This window comes from Cavia porcellus, unplaced genomic scaffold (assembly GCF_034190915.1).
Source record: "Cavia porcellus strain 051 isolate PalLab524CR breed Dunkin Hartley unplaced genomic scaffold, mCavPor4.1 scaffold_18, whole genome shotgun sequence".
Taxonomy (NCBI): domain Eukaryota; kingdom Metazoa; phylum Chordata; class Mammalia; order Rodentia; family Caviidae; genus Cavia; species Cavia porcellus.
Window position 1 is genome coordinate 44,116,932 of NW_026947501.1, and position 20,995 is coordinate 44,137,926.

Consider the following 20,995-nt stretch of genomic DNA (forward strand, 5'->3'; position numbering starts at 1 on the left):
GCATGTGTGAATACCGAATAGTTTCCCTAATGTAAGTAATGATTCAAATATATAAAAATATGTGGTAATCATGATTCCCCATTAGGTGGCCTTGAAGCCTTATAAAGTTTTCACTCATTAATTAGAAAGGCTTTATTCTGGGCTTCTTGATATGAAAATATTTGAAGCTAGAGTATATGAAGTTTTACCCAAATATTTCAAGGAAAAAGACACTATGGTAACTACTATTAAGTCAGGTTATAAGGTGGTGAAGTACTAGGTTATCGAAACAGTCATGCTGTGACCTCTATTGTTATATTGTTATGTCCTGTTTTATCTCAATCTCCCCCTTATTGCTTCAAAAAAAATTATTTAGTCATTTCTTATGTTTGTCTTAATTAAAGAAAAAATTCAAAAAAATTAGGATATATAAATAGTAACTCTTTTCGATTTCCTATTAACTTGTTTTGAAGTCCTGTAGTACTCCCACGATCTTGTTTTGACTGATTAGACTCTGTTCCATTCTATATGATAGTATCAAGTTTGAAGACATAGGCAACTACTTTGAAGACAATAAGATTCACTAAGATACCCATTCTGGTTTGACTATTGTCTTCTTTGGAAGTCCTGTAATGTTTACAATGCCTAAGTTTTATTGGTCTTGTTCTCTACTGTTTTGTCCAACTTTATAATATCTAATAAGATAGACAATTCTTTTTAAGGAAACAAGGGACAACGTTGATAACCATTGTTGATAAACTTGTACTCTGTTCTACACCATGTGCTACGTCTATCCTTGGTATTGACTGACAGCTTTGTTTTGCCATATTTGACTGTATTCTCCCCCCCCAAAGAAAGTAATAAGCACTAAGGAGTAATAAAATCCAAGATGTGTAAATTTTGTTGTAAAAAAGAGAGGGAAAAAAAAAAGAAAAGGAGCTCTAACGGATATAACAGCAAGTGTGTTTGGGGGTGTTAAATAGCTGACTTTATCAATGTTTTTGGAACATTGAACACAGCTGTTTGCAGTCTCCCTGTTTGAATGTCCACCTTGTGTTCTTTGATACTGTGATTTGAGGAACTATTTTCAAGAAAATAGTGTGTAATCTACTAGCAGGTAATTTCTTACTGTTATGGTTTTTTGTTTTGTTTTGTTTTGTTTTGTATTGTACTTCTGTATTGCGTGTACCCTTATGCCACTTTGGTTTGTTTTGTGTTTTTCTCTTTTTCCTCTTAAATAAAAAAAAATGATAAAAGATACTGCAAAAATTCCTCAAACACATGGAAACTGAATAACACACTCTTGAGTAATCAGTGGGTCACAGAAGAAATTAAAGAAGAAATTAAACAATACCTAAAAGAAAATGAAAATGCAGATACAACTTACCAGAATTTGTGGGATGCAATGAAAGCCATCCTCAGAGGAAAATTTATTGCACTGAGTTCCCACACCAGGAAAACAGAACAAGTACAAATAATAACTTGATGCTACACCTCAAACAGCTAGAAAAAGAAGAACAAGTCAAGCCCAAAGCCAAAAGAAGAGAGGAAATTATAAAAATCAGAGCAGAAATCAATGCAATAGCAACTAACAAAACAATTCAAAGAATCAACGAATCAAAGAGTTGGTTCTTTGAAAGAATAAATAAAATTGATAAGCCCCTAGCCAACCTTCTTTAAAAAATGGAAGAAAAAGCTCAAATTCATGCAATAAGACATGAAAAAGGTGAAATCACTACAGACCCAATAGATACAGAAGATCATCAACACCCATTTCAAAAACCTCTACTCTCAAAAGTTTGATAACACAGAAGACATAGACAGATTCTTAGAAACATATGAAGTACCAAAGCTAGATCAAGAGGGTGTAAAACTGTTGAATATTCCAATCTCTGTTAATGAAGTTGAAAATGTAATTAAGCCCTTACCCACCAAGAAGAGCCCAGGCCCAGATGGATTCATTGCAGAATTCTACAAGAAATAAAAAGAAGACCTAATGCCGACACTCCTCAAACTTTTCAATGAAATTGAAAGGAAAGCAATCCTTCCTTGGTCATTCCTGAAAGCAAATATTACTCTAGTACCAAAACCTGAGAGAGACCCAACTAAAAAAGAGAACTATAGACCGATCTCCCTAATGAACACAGATGCAAAAATCCTCACTAAAATATTGGCAAATACAATGCAGCAAATCATCAAGAAGATTATACACCATGACCAAGTGGGATTCATCCCAGGAATGCAAGGATGGTTCAACATACGTAATTCAATAAATGTAATCCACCATATCAACAAAGCCAAAAATAAGAATGACATGATCATTTCTATAGATGCAGAAATATCCTTTGATAAGGTCCAACATTTATTCATGATAAGAACTTTACAGAAAATTAGAATACATGGTCTTTACCTCAATATAATAAAGGCCATTTATGACAAACCAACAGCCAGCATCATACTAAATGGACAAAAATTGAAAGCCTTTACTTTAAAATCAGGCACAAGACAAGGATGTCCTTTATCACCAATCCTATTTAAGATAGTACTGGAAGTAGTAGCCAGAGCAATTAGGTAAGTGAGAGAAATAAAAGGGGTAAAGATAGGAAAAGAAGAAGTTAAATTATCATTGTTTGCAGGTGACATGATACTCTACATAGAAGAAGCCCTAAACTCCACTAAAAGACTCTTAGATACAATAAATAAATTCACTAATATAGGTGGATACAAAATCAATACTCAGAAATCAAAAGCATTCATATACATAAAAAACAGAATCACAGAGAGCGAAATAAGAGAAACTACAATCTTCACATTAGCAAGCAAAAAATGAAATATTTAGGAATTACTCTTATGAAAGAAGTGAAAGACCTATACAGTGAAAATTATAATACACTGAAAAAGAAAATTGAGGATGATCTCAGAAAATGGAAAGACATCCTTTGCTCATGGATAGGAAGAACAAACATTGTGAAAAATGGCCATTCTCCCAAAACTGTTATACAGATTCAATGCAATCCCAATAAAAATACCATCAACATCCCTTAAAGATCTAGAGAAATCACTCCTAAATTTCATCTGGAACCAGAAGAGACCTAGAATAGCAAAGGCAATTCTAAGCAGCAAAGACAAAGCAGGAGGCATCACAATCCCTGACTTGAAGATATACTACAAAGAAACAGTAGTAAAATCAACATGGTATTGGAATCAAAACAGAGCCAAAGATCAATGGAATAGATTATAAGATACAACCACAACTACAAACACACTCAACCACCTTATCTTTAATAAAGGAGCCAACCACGTTCACTGGAAGAATGACATTCTCTTTAATAAATGGTGCTGGAAAAACTGGCTCTCCATTTGCTGAAAACTAAAGCTAGACTCATGTCTATCACCATGTACTAAATTAAAATCTAAGTGGGTCAAAGTTCTGAATATTAAAACAGAAACACTAAATCTATTGGAAGACAAATTGGGTAGAAACCTTGAAGACATAGGAGTAGGTAGAGAATTCATGAATAGGACTCAAACCGCACAGGAAATACTTCCCAGAATCAATAACTGGGACCACTTCTTATTAAAAAGTTTCTGCATGTCAAAAGAAATCTCCAGCATAGTGAAAAGAAAACCCACAAACTGGGAGAAGATTTTAGTGAACACTCCCTCAGACAAGGGACTCTTGTCTAAAACATATGAAGAATTAAAAAAACTCAGACCCCCAAGATTCAAAGATCCAATCCAAAAATGGGCATCTGAGATGAATACACACTTCTCAGATGAAGAAATGCAAATGGCAAATAAATACATGAAAAAATGTTCATCATCATTGGTCATTAGAGAAATGCAAATTAAAACCACACTGAGATACCATCTCACTCCTGAAAGAATGGCCAGGATCAAGAAAACCAATAACAACAAATGCTGGAGAGCCTGTGGGGAAAAAGGAACTGTCCTCACTGTTGGAGGGAGTGCAGACTGGTTCAACCATTGTGGAGGTCAGTGTTGAGATTTGTCAAAAAGCTGGGATTGGAAGTCCCATTTTTTCCAGCTATTCCACTTCTAGGCATATTCCCAGAAGAACTGAAAGCATCATACCACAGTGATATATGCGCACCTATGTTTATAGCAGCACAATTTGTAATCGCCAGATCTTGGAAACAACCCAAGTGTCCATCAACTGATGAATGGATAAAAAAGCTGTGGTATTTCTATACAATGGAGTATTACTCAGCTATAAAGAAGGATCACATTGAGATATTTATCAATAAATGGGCGCAGCTTGAGACCATACTCAGAAGTGAAATAAATTAATCTCGCATGTGTGAATACCAAATAGTTTCCCTAATGTAAATAACGATTCAAATATGTAAAAATATGTGGTAATCATGATTCCCCATTATGTGGCCCTGAAGCCTTATAAAGTTATCACTTATTAATTGGAAAGGCTTTATTCTGAGCTTCTTGATATGGAAATATTTGAAGCTATAGTATATGAAGTTTTATTCAAATATTTCAAGGAAAAAGACAGACATTATGGTAACTAATATTAAGTCGGGTTATTTGGTCGTGAAGCACTAGATTGCTGAAACATTCATGCTTTGACCTGTAATGTTATATTGTTTGTCCTGTTTTATCTCAATCTCTCCCTTTTTCTTTAAAAAAATTATTTAGTTATTTCTTATGTTTGTTTTAATTAAGGGGAAAAAGTAAAAAAAAAATTAGCAGGATATATAATAGTAACTTTTATTGATTTCCTATTAACTTGTTTTGAAGTCCTTTAATACTCCCACGATCTTGTTTTGACTGATTAGACTCTCTTCCATTCTGTATGATAGTATCAAGTTTGAGGGTATAGGCAACTACTTTGAAGGCACTAAGATTCACTAAGATGCCCATTCTGGTTTGACTATTGTCTCCTTTGGAAGTCCTGTAATGTTGACAATGCTTAAGTTTTATTGGTCTTGTTCTCTACTGTTTTGTTCAACTTTATAATATCTAATGAGATAGCCAATTCTTTTTAAGGAAAAAAGAGACATTGTTGATAACCATTGTTGATAACCTTGTACTCTGTTTTACATCATGTGCTATGTCTATTCTTGGTTTTGACTGACAGCTTTGTTTTGCCATATTTGAATTTATTCTCTCCCCCCCCAAAAGTAATAAGAACTAAGGAGTAATAAAACCCAAAATGTGTAAATTTTGTTGTAAAAAAGAGAGGGAAAAAAAGAGCTCTAAAGGATACAACAGCAAGTGTGTTTAGGGGTGTTAAATAGCTGACCGTATTAATGTTTTTTGGTTGGATCATTGAACACAACTGTTTGCAGTCTCACTGTTTGAATGTCCACTTTGTATGCTTTGATACTGTGATTTGAGCAACTATCTCTAAGATGATAATATGTAATCTATTAACTGGTGAATTCTTAATTTTTTTTTGTAGTTCTGTATTACTTGTACCCTTACACCGCTTTGTTTTGTTTTGTGTTTTTCTCTTTTTCCTTTTAAATAAAATTTTTAAAAAATTAACTGACCATGTCGTTCTGCTATTCTGTAATGTGTCATCCCCCCCCACCTTAGTGACCTGTGTGTTATGTCAACTTTTGTTCCCCTTGTAAGAAACAAATGTTGCTGTGTCAACCATTGTTCCCTTTATGAGAGACAAATGTTCCTGTAATTGGCAGACCAAGGGCTATGAATTGGCTAATCACCCACTGTGAAATGCCTCTGACCTCAAGCAAAGGGGAACAAAGGCCCACCTTATTTCTGTTTCTCATCACTATGTACTTAATGATCAATGAGCTAATCATAAATGAACTATAAAAATCAGTCAAAACTCTTAACTCAGTTGCACAGCTTTGCAAATTCCATCTGCACTGTGTCGCTGGCCAGCTAAAATAAAAGCGCTTCTTTTAAAAAGATGTCTTGCCCCATTTGTCATCTTGGGGTCTTTCCCCGTTTTTCATCATGGGGCCTTGTTTTTTGAGTAGAGTACAACAATAGGAACAGCTATTTTGGAGAAAACAAGACATCATAATAGCTAGTGCTAATTTAGTATCATCTTGTTTTAAAGTCCCATCAAGCTTTTATTCTTCTGTCTCCATCGGTCTTAACAGGTTGTATCTTATTGGATTTTATTATATGTGATAATATAAACAAAAACTTTTACAGACAAGGAGATTATACAGAAACCATTGTTCATTTTTTGATGGTTGTAAATACCTTGTAATACTGTCATTCTCTTGAATGGTTTTACATTGTCTTGATATGTTTTGTGCTACAGTGTACAAAGTTATACTCAAAGATTTCAAGGAAAGAGACACTATGGTAACTACTTTTATGTCAGGATATCTTGTGGTGAAATACTATTTTGCTTAAACGGTTATGTTTTGACCTGTGCTGTTTTGTTGTTATGCCCTCTTTTATCTTAATCTCTTTTTATTAATTATTTGCTTTTTTATTTTTATCTTTTAATTAAGGGAAAAATAAAAAATAGCAGGATATATTATAGTAACCCACTTTGATTTCCTATTAACTTGATTTGAAACCCTGTATTGCCCTCACCATCTGGTTTTGACTGATTTTCCCCTATTCTGCTTTGCTTGATAGTACCAAGTTCGAAAGTATCGGCAACAAGTGTGAAGACAATAAGATTTATTATGATGCCCATTCTGGTTGACTATTATCTTCTTTTAAAGTCCTGTAATGTCTCCAATGTTTTGGTTTTATTCTTTACTATTTGTTCAATTTTATTATAACTGATGATATAGGCAATTCTTTTTCAGATAGCAAGAAGCAGTATGGTAACCATTGTTGATCACTTTGTATTTTGTTTTTACATTAGGTATTATGTCCATCCTTTTGATTTGACTGACTCTGTTCTGTTATGTCACATTTGGTTTTACTCTCTTCAAAAAAAAAGTACTAAGAACTGTGGGAGTAATAAAACCCAAAATGTGTAATTGTCACTGTACAAAAGAAAGGAAAAGAAAGTGCTTTAAAGGATATACCTGCATGTATATTTAAGTGTATAAGATAGGTAACCATGTTACTAAGTTTTGTTGGATCATTGAACAGAACTGTTTGCAATCTCACTGTTTGAAAGTCCACTTTATATGCTTTAATTTTGTAATTTAAACAACTATTTCTAAGATAACAATATGTAATCTATTAACTAGTGATTTCCTACTGTTTATTTTTTCTGAAATTCTGTATAACTTGTACCCTTTTTCTGTTTTTTTTCTTTTTCTCCTTAAATAAAACTTAAAAAATAGATATGGCAAAGTCAAGATAATATCCTTTTCAGAGCTCTTTAGGTTTCTACTATTGTAGGTTTCAGGTGATACTACTTGGACAATGCTCAAAGTGACAATGTTACTTAACTTACTCTACTCACTTCTTTCTTTTTTTCTTTATTTCTTTCCTTCCTTCTTTGTTTCTTTCTTTTTTCCTCCTTCCTTCTTAAAAGCCCTGTAAAACATACCCTGTTTTCTTTTAGACTACATTTGTAGTGACTTTCATATGCACATGGTCATGTTCTGCTGACATGTGGTGATTTCAGCCTCCAGAAGCCAGAGTGTGCTGATCCAATTTCTAGCTGTGCTGTCTATGATGCAAGGGAAGACAGCCACTATCACCTGCTGGACCAGTCAGAACATTGCCTCCAATCTGCATTGGTTCAGCAGAAAATAAATTAGGCTCCAAAGCTCCTATTCAATGGGCCTTTCAGTCCATCTCAGGGATCCATTTGAGATTCAGTGGCAACAGATCTGGCACACATTTCTCCCTCAGCCTTTGACCTGATGATGTCACAAGTTATTACTGTCACCAGGGATAGCGTATTCTTCACACTACACCACAAACCAGAACGAAAAATTTTTCAGCCTGAATGAGCAATCTTCTGATCTTTGCAGGTGCAGATGGGTCATGGACCTCACAAACACCATGAGGTTTGGTCAGCCCAGCAGAGCTGAAGTTTTCAGAGCCTTTGCTTCACATATTAGTTGCAACATCAATTATAGGAATTTTTCTAAATAAATAAATAGTTGTTGAAGGTAGTTCCCTTTGTATCCATCTAAGGATTTCCTACTTTGTCCTTAACATATTGGTGAAATTTTGTAGTTTTCCTCGTGAGCTTTAATTACTCAGTAAGGCACAAGAGTTTCAAAGGGGGAATATTATCATATTACCAAAAATTGCCTGGAGTTGGGGAAACAGGAAAGACACCTGGACAAGAAGCCCTGAGCCTTGAATCATTTCCTAGCACTGCAACGAGCAGGGTATTCTGGGTCCCCCTCTCTTTCCCAAAACCACTTTTTTGTCTTTTCATGGTCTTTTCATGCAGTCACGTTCCTGGATCTGTGATCATTATCTTTTCAGATTTACAAGAGAATTATTAGTTGTTTGTCCTTAATAGTTGCATGATTTATTAAGAATACAAATCATGTGAATTTCCATAGACCCTTGTCTGGTAATGGGCAGAATAAGATCAGGTTCCTGAATATGGGGTGAGGAGGAGAGATTCAGTAAAGAACTTAGGACTCCAATCAAAAAGGTTGCTATTACAAAGTTTCCATTAAATGGCAAACAAACCCCACAATACACAAAGACAGAGTACTCATCCTAGATTAAATAAATGAATGTTGGAATGAGTGCTGGAATGTTGAAATGAGAGTTTCCCATTAAAGGAGGGAGCTCTGTGTCCAGATCCCTAAGCTTACGTGGCTGGGTCCTCAAGTCACAATGGACCATGTCTCCCCCATCTGCCACTTCCTCAGGAATTCCCGCTTTACTGTCTGATCTGTATGCACCTGGCTGTGATTCCGCTTCCAGGAGGATTCTTAGAGTCTGAACTCAGTAAGCAATGAGACAGGAAGGGTGAGCAAAGCAGGTACACAGCTCTGAATGTGAGTGGTCATAAGTCAAACTGGGATGAAGAAACTTTGTGAATTCAGAGAGGGAGGCACAGAACTTATAGATGCCATCTCCATTCAAAGGTGCAAAGTGTGTTATGAACCAAATCTAAAACAATGTTCAGTGTACTCATGGGAGAAGAGCTGCATTCTACCCTGTGGTCCAAGAGAGAAACCCATTAAATCTGTGCCACCCAGGCTTAGAAGTGGCCCCAGAAAACCTTGGATGATGATGAGATGACACAGCACTGCAGCTATGTGTCATTCTACCCATCCTCTGATGATATGCATATGCACAGACCACAACCCATGCCCTAAATATATCTTTCCAGGCTGCTCACACCCTGTGCAGGAGTCAGTCCCAGTCACAACACGGCATGGACATAAGGATCCCTGCTCATCTCCTGGGGCTCTTGCTGTTCTATCTCCAAGGTGAGCAAGGATTGATCTTATGATTTGGTCTATTTAGAGTTTCCTGTTCAGAATTGCCTGGCACTACAAGGAGGTCCTGTTTTACCATAGTTGTGTTGATACTTGTTGTTTCTAATTTCAGGTGCCAGATGTGACATTCAGATGACTCAGAGTCCATCCTCCTTGCCTGCATCTGTGGGAGACACAGTCACCATCAAATGTAAGGCCAGTCATGGTATAAGCAATATTTTACATTGGTACCAACAGAAACAAGGGAAAGCTCCTTAACTGCTGATTTATGCTACAACCAACTTGGAATATGGGGTCCCACCAAGGTTCAGTGGCAGTGGATCTGAGGCAGATTACACTCTCACCATTAGTAGCCTCCAGCTTGAAGATGTTGCTACTTATTACTGTCAGCAATGTTTGTATACTCCTACCACAGTGATATAATCCATGACAAAAACCAGCCAGGGAAACAGATGTGTGAGACTGGGCTGCACCAGCTGCCACCACTGCTGTGCTCAACTGCTGAGAGCAGTTTTCTGAACCACCCAGGCTTGCAAGTTCCTTGAGACTTTAGAAGAAGAACCAAGACTCTCCTCTACACACCCTCTTTCCATTTCTTCCACTCCAGAAGCACAGATATGACAGTGCCTGTTCAGATTTAATGAAGACACAGATGAGCACCACAGCGCACTGTGGGTTATGGCAACATTTTGGCAGACAGTAACAGAGAAGCCCTTCTATGCAATCTGGGAAGGAATTTTTAAAGATTTGCTTCAATTTTAGAATAAATTGAAAGCTATAAAAAATTTAAAATACAGAAGTGGCCCTTATAACACTGCCCACATGACTATGCAGTCATTATCAATATCCAAGGATAATTTTGTTGCAATCAAGATTAATAAATGTGCAAAGTCCAAATTTCACATGAAAATTCACTCATGATGTTGTGCATTTCCCCCAGCAGAGACAGCTGCAATAACACACATGCAGCATTTGGAACAATGTAATTTTGTTTCAGTGCCCTAAAAATCCTCTCAATTCTCCACATTCATTCTCTTAATTTGTGCTTTTCCATTCCAATAGTTTATCCTTTTCCAAAATGACAAAATCTTGCCTTTATAGCACAGAAGTTTTTGAAAGATAATCTCAGAACAGGCTGTATTAAGAAACACAATAAGTAAAAGAAATTGAGTAACATCTTTGTACTTACAAGGTTCCACCTTCTATGATTAACTGGAATATCTTGGCTTAGTGATGGTTTTGGAATAGAAGCTTTCAATGTATTGATTCTATCTCAGAAGTCACCAGATATACATAGGTTTGCATGGAGTAAGAATCTAATACTATTTTTACAACATGGGAATGAATATACAAATTTTGCCCCTACCTTTAACTGGATTCACAGGTAAAAGTTTAGAACGCTCACTGTATTTGTTTATATCACTTAGAGTCATTCACTATTTCATGGAACCTAACATGGACCCTTTGCCCTTTGCTCAGGAGAGTGCCCAGCAGGCTGTCTTTGGTCTCCAGCATTAGAAGAAAAGAAGTGGGTTCATTTCATGCTGAAACATACCTCCTCTCCTTACTCTCACTTCTCCCCATGATATTTTATGACTGTGCAAATTTAACAGGTCTCACAAACACAGTGTCTCTGCTCAGTGTGAGCAACAGTGGCAATTGCTGGGAAGACAATGAAGGTGGCATAGTTGGGGCAGGGTCCCCAAAATGCTTCTTTATTTTTCCAATTGAGATGGCTTCAATAGAAGTGATGTCAGCCACTGTAGAGACCCAGTTTTTAAGGTGCACTATTATTTTGCCCAAAAACTCATACATGGCCAAAGAATGCAGCCCCTCTGTGTACCCCCTTCCCTGCTTCGTCATCCCAGGGGTACGATGTTCTTATCTGTTCCCTACTTTGCGGTAGTTACTCATTTCTTCTCTATTAACATTTGCCTTTCCAAAGGGTATTAATGAAGATAAGTTCTAAAACATGTAAAGCACAGAAACATGGTGAGTATATTGTAATCAATTAGTGATAATAAATAACCTAATCAACTCTATCTCTTTGGTTTTCTATCAAATGCTAATTCGTGGGAATCTGAAACAAAGAAACAAGTAGAGCAACTGAAACTGTTCATTCCTCAAGAAAATAAGGAACTTATGAGCTCTTGGCAGATTAATTTGGTTCAGGTGTAGTAATTTACTCTCCTACCTATTAGTTGCCCTCCAAGGCCTCTGACTAAAGTCCTTGAAAATAGCAGTTCACACAACATCCCATGTCAGACTAATTAAAGCAACTTTATTCATAACAGCCTGAAGTGGAATCTACCTAAGTCGTCATCAGCACATGGAGACATAAATGATGGTGTTACCATGGTTAAACAGTGCTCAGAAATAAAGGTCACGGTATTTGTACATGGAGCAAAATGAATAGTTCAGAAGCAATGTTTATTATCAGTTGTTTTTGTATGCTGCCTTCATTGGTCTGATGATTTAACTTCTTCATTGTTGTGTTGTGCTTTGAATGTTTTATCAACCCTTTATTTTTAATATTTCATGGCGTTGACCTGGATTCAATTTCCTCTGAGGTAGGAAGACAAATGCTGCCTGGTAGGTTTTTATTCTTGAGATTCTCCTGCGTTTTTAACTACTATGCTGTGGGAGTTTTGGGGATGTAGCACCTTCTTCATAAAACTGAGATCCCTGTCCAAGCACATTCTCCCACCCTCTGCACCAAGTACCACCCACTGGTGCTCTTTCCTTCCTTTCAGTACAATCAATCACCGTGTTTGTACATTTTAGGTACCGCTGATATCTATTTAATCTTCTCACCTACTTGTTAACTCTGTAAACTTGTATTTAATTGCTCAATGAAATATTTTCCACCTGAAATCAGTGTATTTACTGAAGTGAAATGAACCATCATTTTTCCATCAAAAAATATGCTATGTTGCATTTGATATTTTTTCATTGAAAGTTAAAGTTTCCAGAGTCAAGTTAATGCCATTGTGTGATTTCCATGAAGAGGTAATAGCTTTTTCGTGGCCAGATCTACTTTTGCAGTACTAATTTAAGGACCAAAGCAGGATACAATATTGGTGTAAATGAAATTTAATACAGCAGAGTCTGAAACTATTAAATAGCAAAGATTTCAAGCACTGGATGCAATGTCTGGAGATTTTTGCTATGGTGACCAGAAAAGGTGTCTCTCCTTAAACAGCTTGTGCCCTGAATGCTGTGGCGATGCGAGTAAAGTTGACTGATAAGGACCAAAGAAAAAAGAATGAGGCCTGAAAACGTTAGAAGATCTCACTAAATCCATTAAAAGTTTACTGAAAATAATATGCTTTGCCTCATGGGCCATAAAAAATTGAACCAGCAACACAAGAATCAGAACCTTGGATGATTTTATCCTTTTCAAAGGGGAAACTATCCTGATAAATTTTAGCACACATGAGGTCCTAGCTCTCGTGCAGCTCAGATTTGCCCTCTCTTTAGAACCTGGAGGCCTTGCTGCTGCTCTGCTTGTTCTCCAAAGGCCCTGTCTGTCACAAGCTCTCAGCAAAATGTGATCACTATCTTTGGGCAAGGATCAACCTGAATCAGGTGCGGCAGTGAGCGGCAGACCTGGAGCTGTGGCCCTCTGAGTCCTGGTTCTCTGGATCCATGTGAGACAGCAGGGTGTAGAAAGGCCTCCGAGACAAGGCCCAAAATACCCAGGAATCTGAGGTTGAGACTGTTCACTGTGCCCACATTCACGGTCCACTTGATCAGCCAGCATCACTCTTGCTGGGAAGACCCCAGTGTGGGACATCATTCACTGAGGGGCTCATCTGTGTCTTGTTTCTGTGTTTACATTCTAGTGAGACCATTGTGGGCTCCATGGCCCAGCTTCTCTTTCAGTGTCTCTAAGAGAAATTTGCTCCACCACTTTTCTTGCAGCAGCAGAATGCAGGGAAGTTTCAAAAGACTCAGTAATGTTCTGTGTGTGCCTCAGCTTGGCTTTGTCTACAACTGTGCTTTAGACACAGGATAGATGACCCAAGTACCTTGCTGGATAAAACTCAATTAAAATTAGAAATATAATTCCACAGTTATACTAGACATAGATCCAGGGCGGAATAGAAATATGTGGTTCATGGGTAGACTACTGATCAATAGGAGGGCATACACTTAAATAATTTTGGAAAATTATTTTAGTCATCACTGCTCTGGTTTCCATGTCACTCATATTGCTAATGGTAGAGCCATAACTTCCCCAACCTGCATCCCATAAGCTTGCTGGTCTCAGATGTTTCCTCAGCTCTATAGCTTTGGCTTCATTTCCCCTGTACTGAATTAATATTTATTTCAGGATGACCCCTGTCAGAATAAATCTAAGGATTCAATCCTATTATGTAACAGTGCTATGGTTTTCATACCTCCATTCTTTCTTAAGGATTGTGTGGGCAGTTGTTCAAATCCATAATTGGACAATTGACTGACTGTGACCAGGAGAAAGTGAGTAGGAAAGGAGGAAGCAGAAGGGAGGAAAAAAAATTATCCCAGTCATGACCATTCTTGCATTGAGGAGGAGATAGGAGATGATATTTTTTTTCACCTTAGCAGTGTTAGCTACTGCGTCAAATGTAAATTCACTAGGGAGCTCCTGGGCTATAACTCAGTAAAACAATATATTTGAGTTTATTATCTTTAGGAATAATCTCAGAGTAACTAATAAATACGGAAATGTTGCACAGTTAGGTCATTTTGTTGGCAGTCTTTTAGGGGAAATATTTTTTTCCTTAGGTAGGAAGCTATAACTAGAAGGAACAAGACACCTCAGACTTAAAAATTTAAGAAAATAATCCAAAAACATCTATCATTATAGAAAGTTAAATGAAATCATAAATGAACCAAATTATACAGGTGTTAACTGCTAATTATCCAAAGGATATAAACTTTAGTAGTCAAGATATAAAAATTCTAAGAAGTAAAGGCTAAACCAGAATAAAATTAAGGGTTTTTTTGTCTATCTTGAAATTAACCTTCAGTGTCTGGAGAAAAGATTTTACTATTCTGAGATGACTGCTCTCTTGTAAGCTCTTAGAAGAGGAGGTGATAACGCATGTGTCCGAATAAATCTTATAAGTCACCTCTCTTTAGTACTCTGTGTTATAAAAGTAGTTTACAGTGCCATCCCTTAGAGACGTGTGGGAAGAGGTTACCTGATAGCATTTCTCTACTCAACCTATAATCACAGCCTTGTCTGTGTATTACAAGATGACGGTGATTATAAAGAGGAAGCAGGCAAGAGAGGGAAAAAAGATTCTAACTAAGAGTTTTCTTGCAGTGAGGATGTGTGAGGTTACTTTGTCTTCTCTACATTAATCACTGTATCAACTACTGATTTCAGCAATAAATGCAGGAGGTATTTCCTAATCTGCAACTCAGAAATTTTGTTCCTTACATCAATATATTTATAATCATGTTTATTACTTTAGAGATCCTCAGAATAACTAGTAAATATTAAACAAATGCACTTCTGGTTTTTATAGTGTTTGAAAGTAAATATGTTACCTCAGTGACAAAGATCTAACTAAATGCAATAAAATAAATAGTAATTGTGTAGAAATGTAAAAACTTACAGCATTAAAGATAAAATTATAATTGCCATTGAAACATAAAACAGCCTGGTGAACAAAACAAATGAAATCAATCTACGTGTCTGATAAATTAAACAAACTATATGACCTTAATGAACCAACATTAAATAATGCCAAAAATAAAGGATAGACCTGAATAATATGTTACCATATTTATCTTGAACACAATGTTCTGTAGTAAAGTATTTGCCATTCAGAAAATCTTCTGTTGTGACCTTTATATATTATCACCTCCTTATTGTTTTTGGATAACATAGATCCACTTGGGAGATTTCTGGAATGAGTGAATATTCGTGACACTGGGAACAACACCTGCAATAGCAGAGTCACCAATATACCAGCAATGAAGCTCTGATAAATTAGGAACTGCTGTGTCCCATAGCTGTGATAATATATCCCTAGCATTTAAGTTCATAATTTTCAAAGAAAATTGAAAGTAATGTTTGCCTGAGAGATGTTAAACTGTGAAACATGGATCTGGGGATGCTCAAATCCCTTAAAGGAAGGAGGTGTTGGTGGAGGCAGGAATGTGCCTGGGCTCCAGTGTTAGCTGCGATCCCTTCCTCAGGCCCTGTGCAGTGACTGGGGAGAGAGAGCTGGAGAGTGGCTTGCAGGAACCCAGCACTGGGACCTGCTCACATCTCAGCTGTTACACTTGCAGCCAGTGACCAACCACTGAGTGTGTGAACTAGGGAGCTGCTGGGTTCTCACAGGCTGCTCTGTCAGGGGCTCTGGGACAGGAAGGATGGGCTGGCTTTACAGACCTATAGTGTGATTCCTTACAAACATTTCCTGCAGGGTCTTCAGGGGCTCATGGGCATTGCCAAAACTAAATCTTTGTCAGATCGTGAGGTTACACACATCATGCTCACGGTCTTATTACCATTATCACTTTAGATCTCTACTTGAATTGTTAGTCTTTTGTCCTCAGTAGTAGGATGTTTTATTAATAGGAATCATTTGAATTTTCTATATCATCTTATCTCATACATAATAGAATACAATCAGCTTCAAGAATGCAGCTAAAAAGATTCAGTCATGGCCTGAGGGTAAGAAATTGAGCAGGCTGCTGTGTTAAACATCTTCCAGTAGATGGTGAACAACCCCACATTAAACAAAGAGTGGTGCTTTCCTGTGAGGGAGCCACTAAGGCAGGGAGCTCTGCACAGCTCTCTAAGCTCACATGGCTGGGGCTGCTGTGCACAATGGTCCCTGTCTTCCTCATCTGCCAGTTCCTTACTATTTCCTGTTTCAATCTGTGACTGGTATTCACATGACTATGGTGAGCTACCTAGGAGGCCTCTGGTCAGCGATGAAACAGGATGGGTGACAAAGCTAGGGCCACAGCTCTGAATGTGGCCAGCCATGAGTGAAACAAGAGTGAAGTGGCCTGGTGTATTCTGAGGTGGAGGTGACAGAGGCTGTAGATCTCCACTGCAGTCAGATATGCGGGGGAGAAGCCCTGGAGGAGTCCCTAAGAGGAGGGCATTGGGGCTCTGACTACAGACCTGTTTCCCTGCTGTTCTCCAGAACCTTTGGCTCAGAAATATTCTGACCCCCAGAGATCTGTTTACCACTTTAAGTAGGTCCTGATGCTCAAATTGTTCTCAGATGATTCTAACTTATCCTGCAATGAACATTGAAAGCAAGAATATGGCTGAGCCTTGGGACTAGGCTTAGTTGAAGACAAGCAGAAACATGCTTCTGTGTGTGCTATGGAAGCCTGGGGCTGGACAGTGGAATTGGTCAGGTCCCTCCCTGCCCGCTTAATCCTGGTGTGATAGTGAATAGACAAACCCAGAGAATTTCACAGAGTTCACAGATTCTGCTCTGTTCTTGCCTTGCCTTCTCATTTTTTACCCTGTTTGAAACAGCCCATGTGTTTCTCTTCATTCTTCTTTCTCAAAGGGATCATAACTTAGAACCCTGGTCCTCAAGCAAGGTGTGTTCTGTAACGTGGGAGCAGCAGTGCACTCTACTCATGGGAGAGCAGCCTGATTCTGTCCTGTGGCTTAAGGGAGAAACAGGGGCTCTGTAGGCACATCTGTGCTGCCCTGTTGTGGACAGGGTCCCCAGGGGACACTGAGCCTGTGCTGAGATAAGCCAACCCACAGCTGGGCCAAAAACCTTCCAGCCCTGCTAATTTGCATATCCCAAGACTTCAGCCAGCTACATGTGGACTTATTTACAGGCTGCTGTTCTCACCTTGTGCATCTTCAGTCCTGGTCAGGACACAGCATAGACATGAGGGTCCCTGCTCACTTTCTGGGCCTCTTGGTGATCTGGATATCAGGTAAGAAAGGGAAGCACAAGGAATTTACTTAGATCTGAAGGTTCACAGTTGCCTGATATTGCATTATGGGCCTGATTTATCTTGAATATCTATGTTGATATTTGTTAAGTTTCCCATTTCAGGTGCCAGATGTGACATCCAGTTGACACAGCCTGCATCTGCATCTGCATCTGTGGGAGACACAGTCAAGATCAGTTGCCGGGCCAGTCAGAGTATTAGCAATTACTTACACTGGTATCAGAAGAAACCAGGGCAAGCTCCTAAGCTCCTGATCTCCTATGCAACCAGCTTGGCATCTGGGGTCCCATCGAGGTTCAGTGGCAGTGGTTCTGGGACAGATTTCACTCTCACCATCAGCGGCCTGAAGCCTGAAGACTTTGCAACTTATCACTGTCAACAGAGTAACAGTGCCCCTAGCACACAGTGATACAAGCCATGACATAAACCTCCCAGGGAAGCAGAAGTGTGAGGCTGGGGTACCCCCGCTGCTCCTCTTTGTGTCTCCAGCTGCAGACCAAGTTCTTCAGATGCATCCAGGCTCTGAATGTCACTGGAAGGATTGGGTAAAAGCATCCAAAGAAGCTCCTTCCTCCGCTAACTTACTTTACGGCTTGTCAACACTGATTTAATGAAAGATATCAATGAATACACTGAAGTAATGCAGATTATGGCTTTATTTTGTATTTACCTGGGAACAGAGATGCTATTCTTAGAATTTAAAGCAATAATTTTTAAAATATTTTACCACTGTTATTGATTTATTAATTATTTTTGGGTTTTTTTATTTTAAAGAGACTAAAACCAAAGTACAACAGAATAAACGTAATCCAAACAATACAATGAAATTATTACTGCACTAAAAAACAAGGTAATAAAAATCAACAGTGGCTAACAAGATGTATCTTGTTATGTTCAAAGTAGCTTCAAATAGCATCAAATGTGATAAAGTCAAATAAAATGGAATAAAATCAAACAAAACAGTGTAACCAATACAGAACATCAAAACAAGATTATAAGATATTAATAGCAGTTGCAGACATGCCTCTTATAAATATGCATTTAGAGATCTGCATTCACAACAAAAGTTAAAGTGCAGAGATATTTTCGATGCCTCTGCCTCTGCATCTGTATAGTAGATCATCACCATAAATTGCAACTCTATGACAACCCATCAAAGTAAGTTCAAGCTCAAAGTTCACAGTTCACGTTAAGTTTGACTGTTGACATTAAATATTTCAGCAAAAAACCCAGGTGTAATGCACATGTGCAAAATGTGTTATGACACAATGCTGTTATAATACCACTGTCTCCTACCTGTGCATCTTCTTTATCCTCCATTTTCTGTAAAAGAATCAAGTTTTCCCTATAGTTTTTCCTTTTATGCAAAATAAAATCTTTGTAGTTCACAGTATGGGAGATTTTCAAAAGCTAATTTCAAAATATACTACTATGGAACAGAGAAATAAAAATAACGAATAATACATTTTGCCACTACCGAGACTCCCTTTATAGCATCTATTATTATCCCGAATATCCAGGAATAGTAACGTTGTTAGATGGTTTACTTTGCAATACTATGATGCTTTCATAGCAAATGAAAATCATATAAGTAATACTAATACAAATGTTAGTCATAGCCAAGCAAGCATTAGAGAATTTTTAAATAACATTTCAAAATAAAGTTCTTGTTTTATAAGATGTAGGTAATTTACACTTTTTACTCTTAAAGTTTTAAGAAGTTATTGTTAAATGGAAAGGGTATCTTGCCCCTGGTTTTGTCTGACAATAGCAAATGTAGAAATTGACAGGTGTTCATTTGTCTCCCTCTAGTGGCTAAAATGAATATGTGCAGCGTTTCCAATCAGCCTCAGATGTGACTGAGGGGATGAGGAACTAGGAGGAGCCTGAGAGACCAAGCACTTTAAGTTTTTCATTTTCAATGAAAAAAAAAAAAAAAAAAAAAAAAAAACTAAAGTCAGAATAGGGAAGTGACTTGCCCAAGACATTACAAACAGCTTAGAATAGATCTCTGATATCCTGATGCCTTCATTAATAATTCCTGCTGGGCCCAGTTCCACTCTGGAAGACCCAATCATTCCAGCTATGTCTCTGCTTTCCCTGCCCATGACCCTTAGACCTAGTGTGTGCACAGATGGGTGCCCATAAGAGTCCTTTCTCTCTAATGGCCCAGAACCTCAAGAGCACCTGGAGTTTTCCTTCCTATGCTTGCCGGCAAACATGCCCTGGACTCAGTCTCTCCTCTTGTAACTTCCTGGTAATGTCACCCTCCAGTATGACAGCGACCCTTTGCCAGAGCCCTGCATTCCCGTGGACAGTGAGGCTGAGTTCACCCAGCAGGCTCTTCCTGCAGGCCCATCTCCACCAGGGCTGTGGAGCTTCTGCAGAGGCAGGGCCCTCAGGGAGAGGGTTGCATTCATTCCTTAAACCTCTGGAATCAGACCTGGACCCATGCTTCTGAGATGATATCAGATCGCAGAGTCCCCAGCTTCGGTGGATCACATTGTGTTTGCTGACACTGCTGGCATATAAACAGTATGCAGTCAGTAGAAACTATACTTTGGATTTTGACATTTTGTCTTTTCCTGGGCGGGCACTGTTCCATGTGATATTCTCTGCCGTGCTGAGCAGCAGCAGCTACCAATGAACCCCATGATCCAGAGGCGAAGCAACCATCACAGCAAGGCCTGCAGTGTTTGGACATCAGGCTTTGTATTTTTGCTTCCTGTCACTTTTGTAAACCCCATCAGCATGGGTGCATGAGACAACACTTCGTTATAAAATAGGTTCCTGTTAATTGATTTTGCCCAACTGTAGGGTGATGTAGGTAACCTGAGAATATTTAAGACAGGCTAGGCTAAGTTAAGGTGTTCCGTAGGTTAGACCTACAAGATTCCATGCATTTCCCCCTTATGGTATGTTCAAAGCATAATAGAGTTGCTGGATGCCAGTGAATCACACGGAGAGACTTTCCTCAGGCCACAGTTTTCTCCACAGTTTCCATTCCTGGGAATGGCCCAGTGAGGTGAATTTCCTAGGATCTCAGATCCTGCTTCTCTCCCACAGCCCTGAGTAGAGCCTTGCCCAGCTCATAACCATGATCACCAGCAAGTGAATCTTCACGTATGTCAGCCACTTGTGACCAAGAAGAATGTGAAGAGGAATTATGTGAGATTCCAGGGACTTTTCCGACATGTAAAGGGCAGACTAAAAAAAATTAGACAGTAAAAGAAAGCAGAGTAATTAGGTAGCTAGTGGGTGAACTGAGAACAGAATCACCCAAGTGAAAGGGGAGCATTGTGGGAAGGCAGTGAGCAGCAGGGCCTGGACCTTAAGAGAAGGTTAAAATGCTGGAGCTGGTGACCACCTAGTTAGGTTGATTCATCAGTAATAATTTATCATTTCAATTGTGTGGTGAAGGCAGAAGACTGATTGTTGTGGGCTGAACAGTAAAGAATGCAAAAAAGGGTGGACACAGATGCAGGCAACTTTTGGAAAGCAAGATGTGAAAGGAGAGAGACAGAGAAATGAGGTGGACAGGAGGAGCTGGGAGTAAGAGGGAGGAGGGCTGACATTTGATTGGTGAAATCAATGGGTGGGAATGGAAGGGGTGAAGGGCTAGGGCCGGGGTAAGGAGAGACATTCTTCTGTGAGACGGAACAGGTAGGGGTAGGCAGCAGGTCAGGTCTTCATCTCCTGGATTCTCTGCTCTCCATCTTGGAAGCTCATGG

The 20,995-nt window shown here is 38.5% G+C and overlaps 1 gene segment (V, D, J or C); it reads left to right on the forward strand.

Annotated features, from left to right (window-relative positions):
* Nucleotides 1–17,156: 17,156 nt before the first annotated feature.
* On the forward strand, nt 17,157–17,911 carry LOC101787537 (immunoglobulin kappa variable 1-39-like). The segment is given in 2 exon segments: nt 17,157–17,246; nt 17,369–17,911. Coding segments are annotated over 2 exon segments (354 nt in total).
* Nucleotides 17,912–20,995: the final 3,084 nt, after the last annotated feature.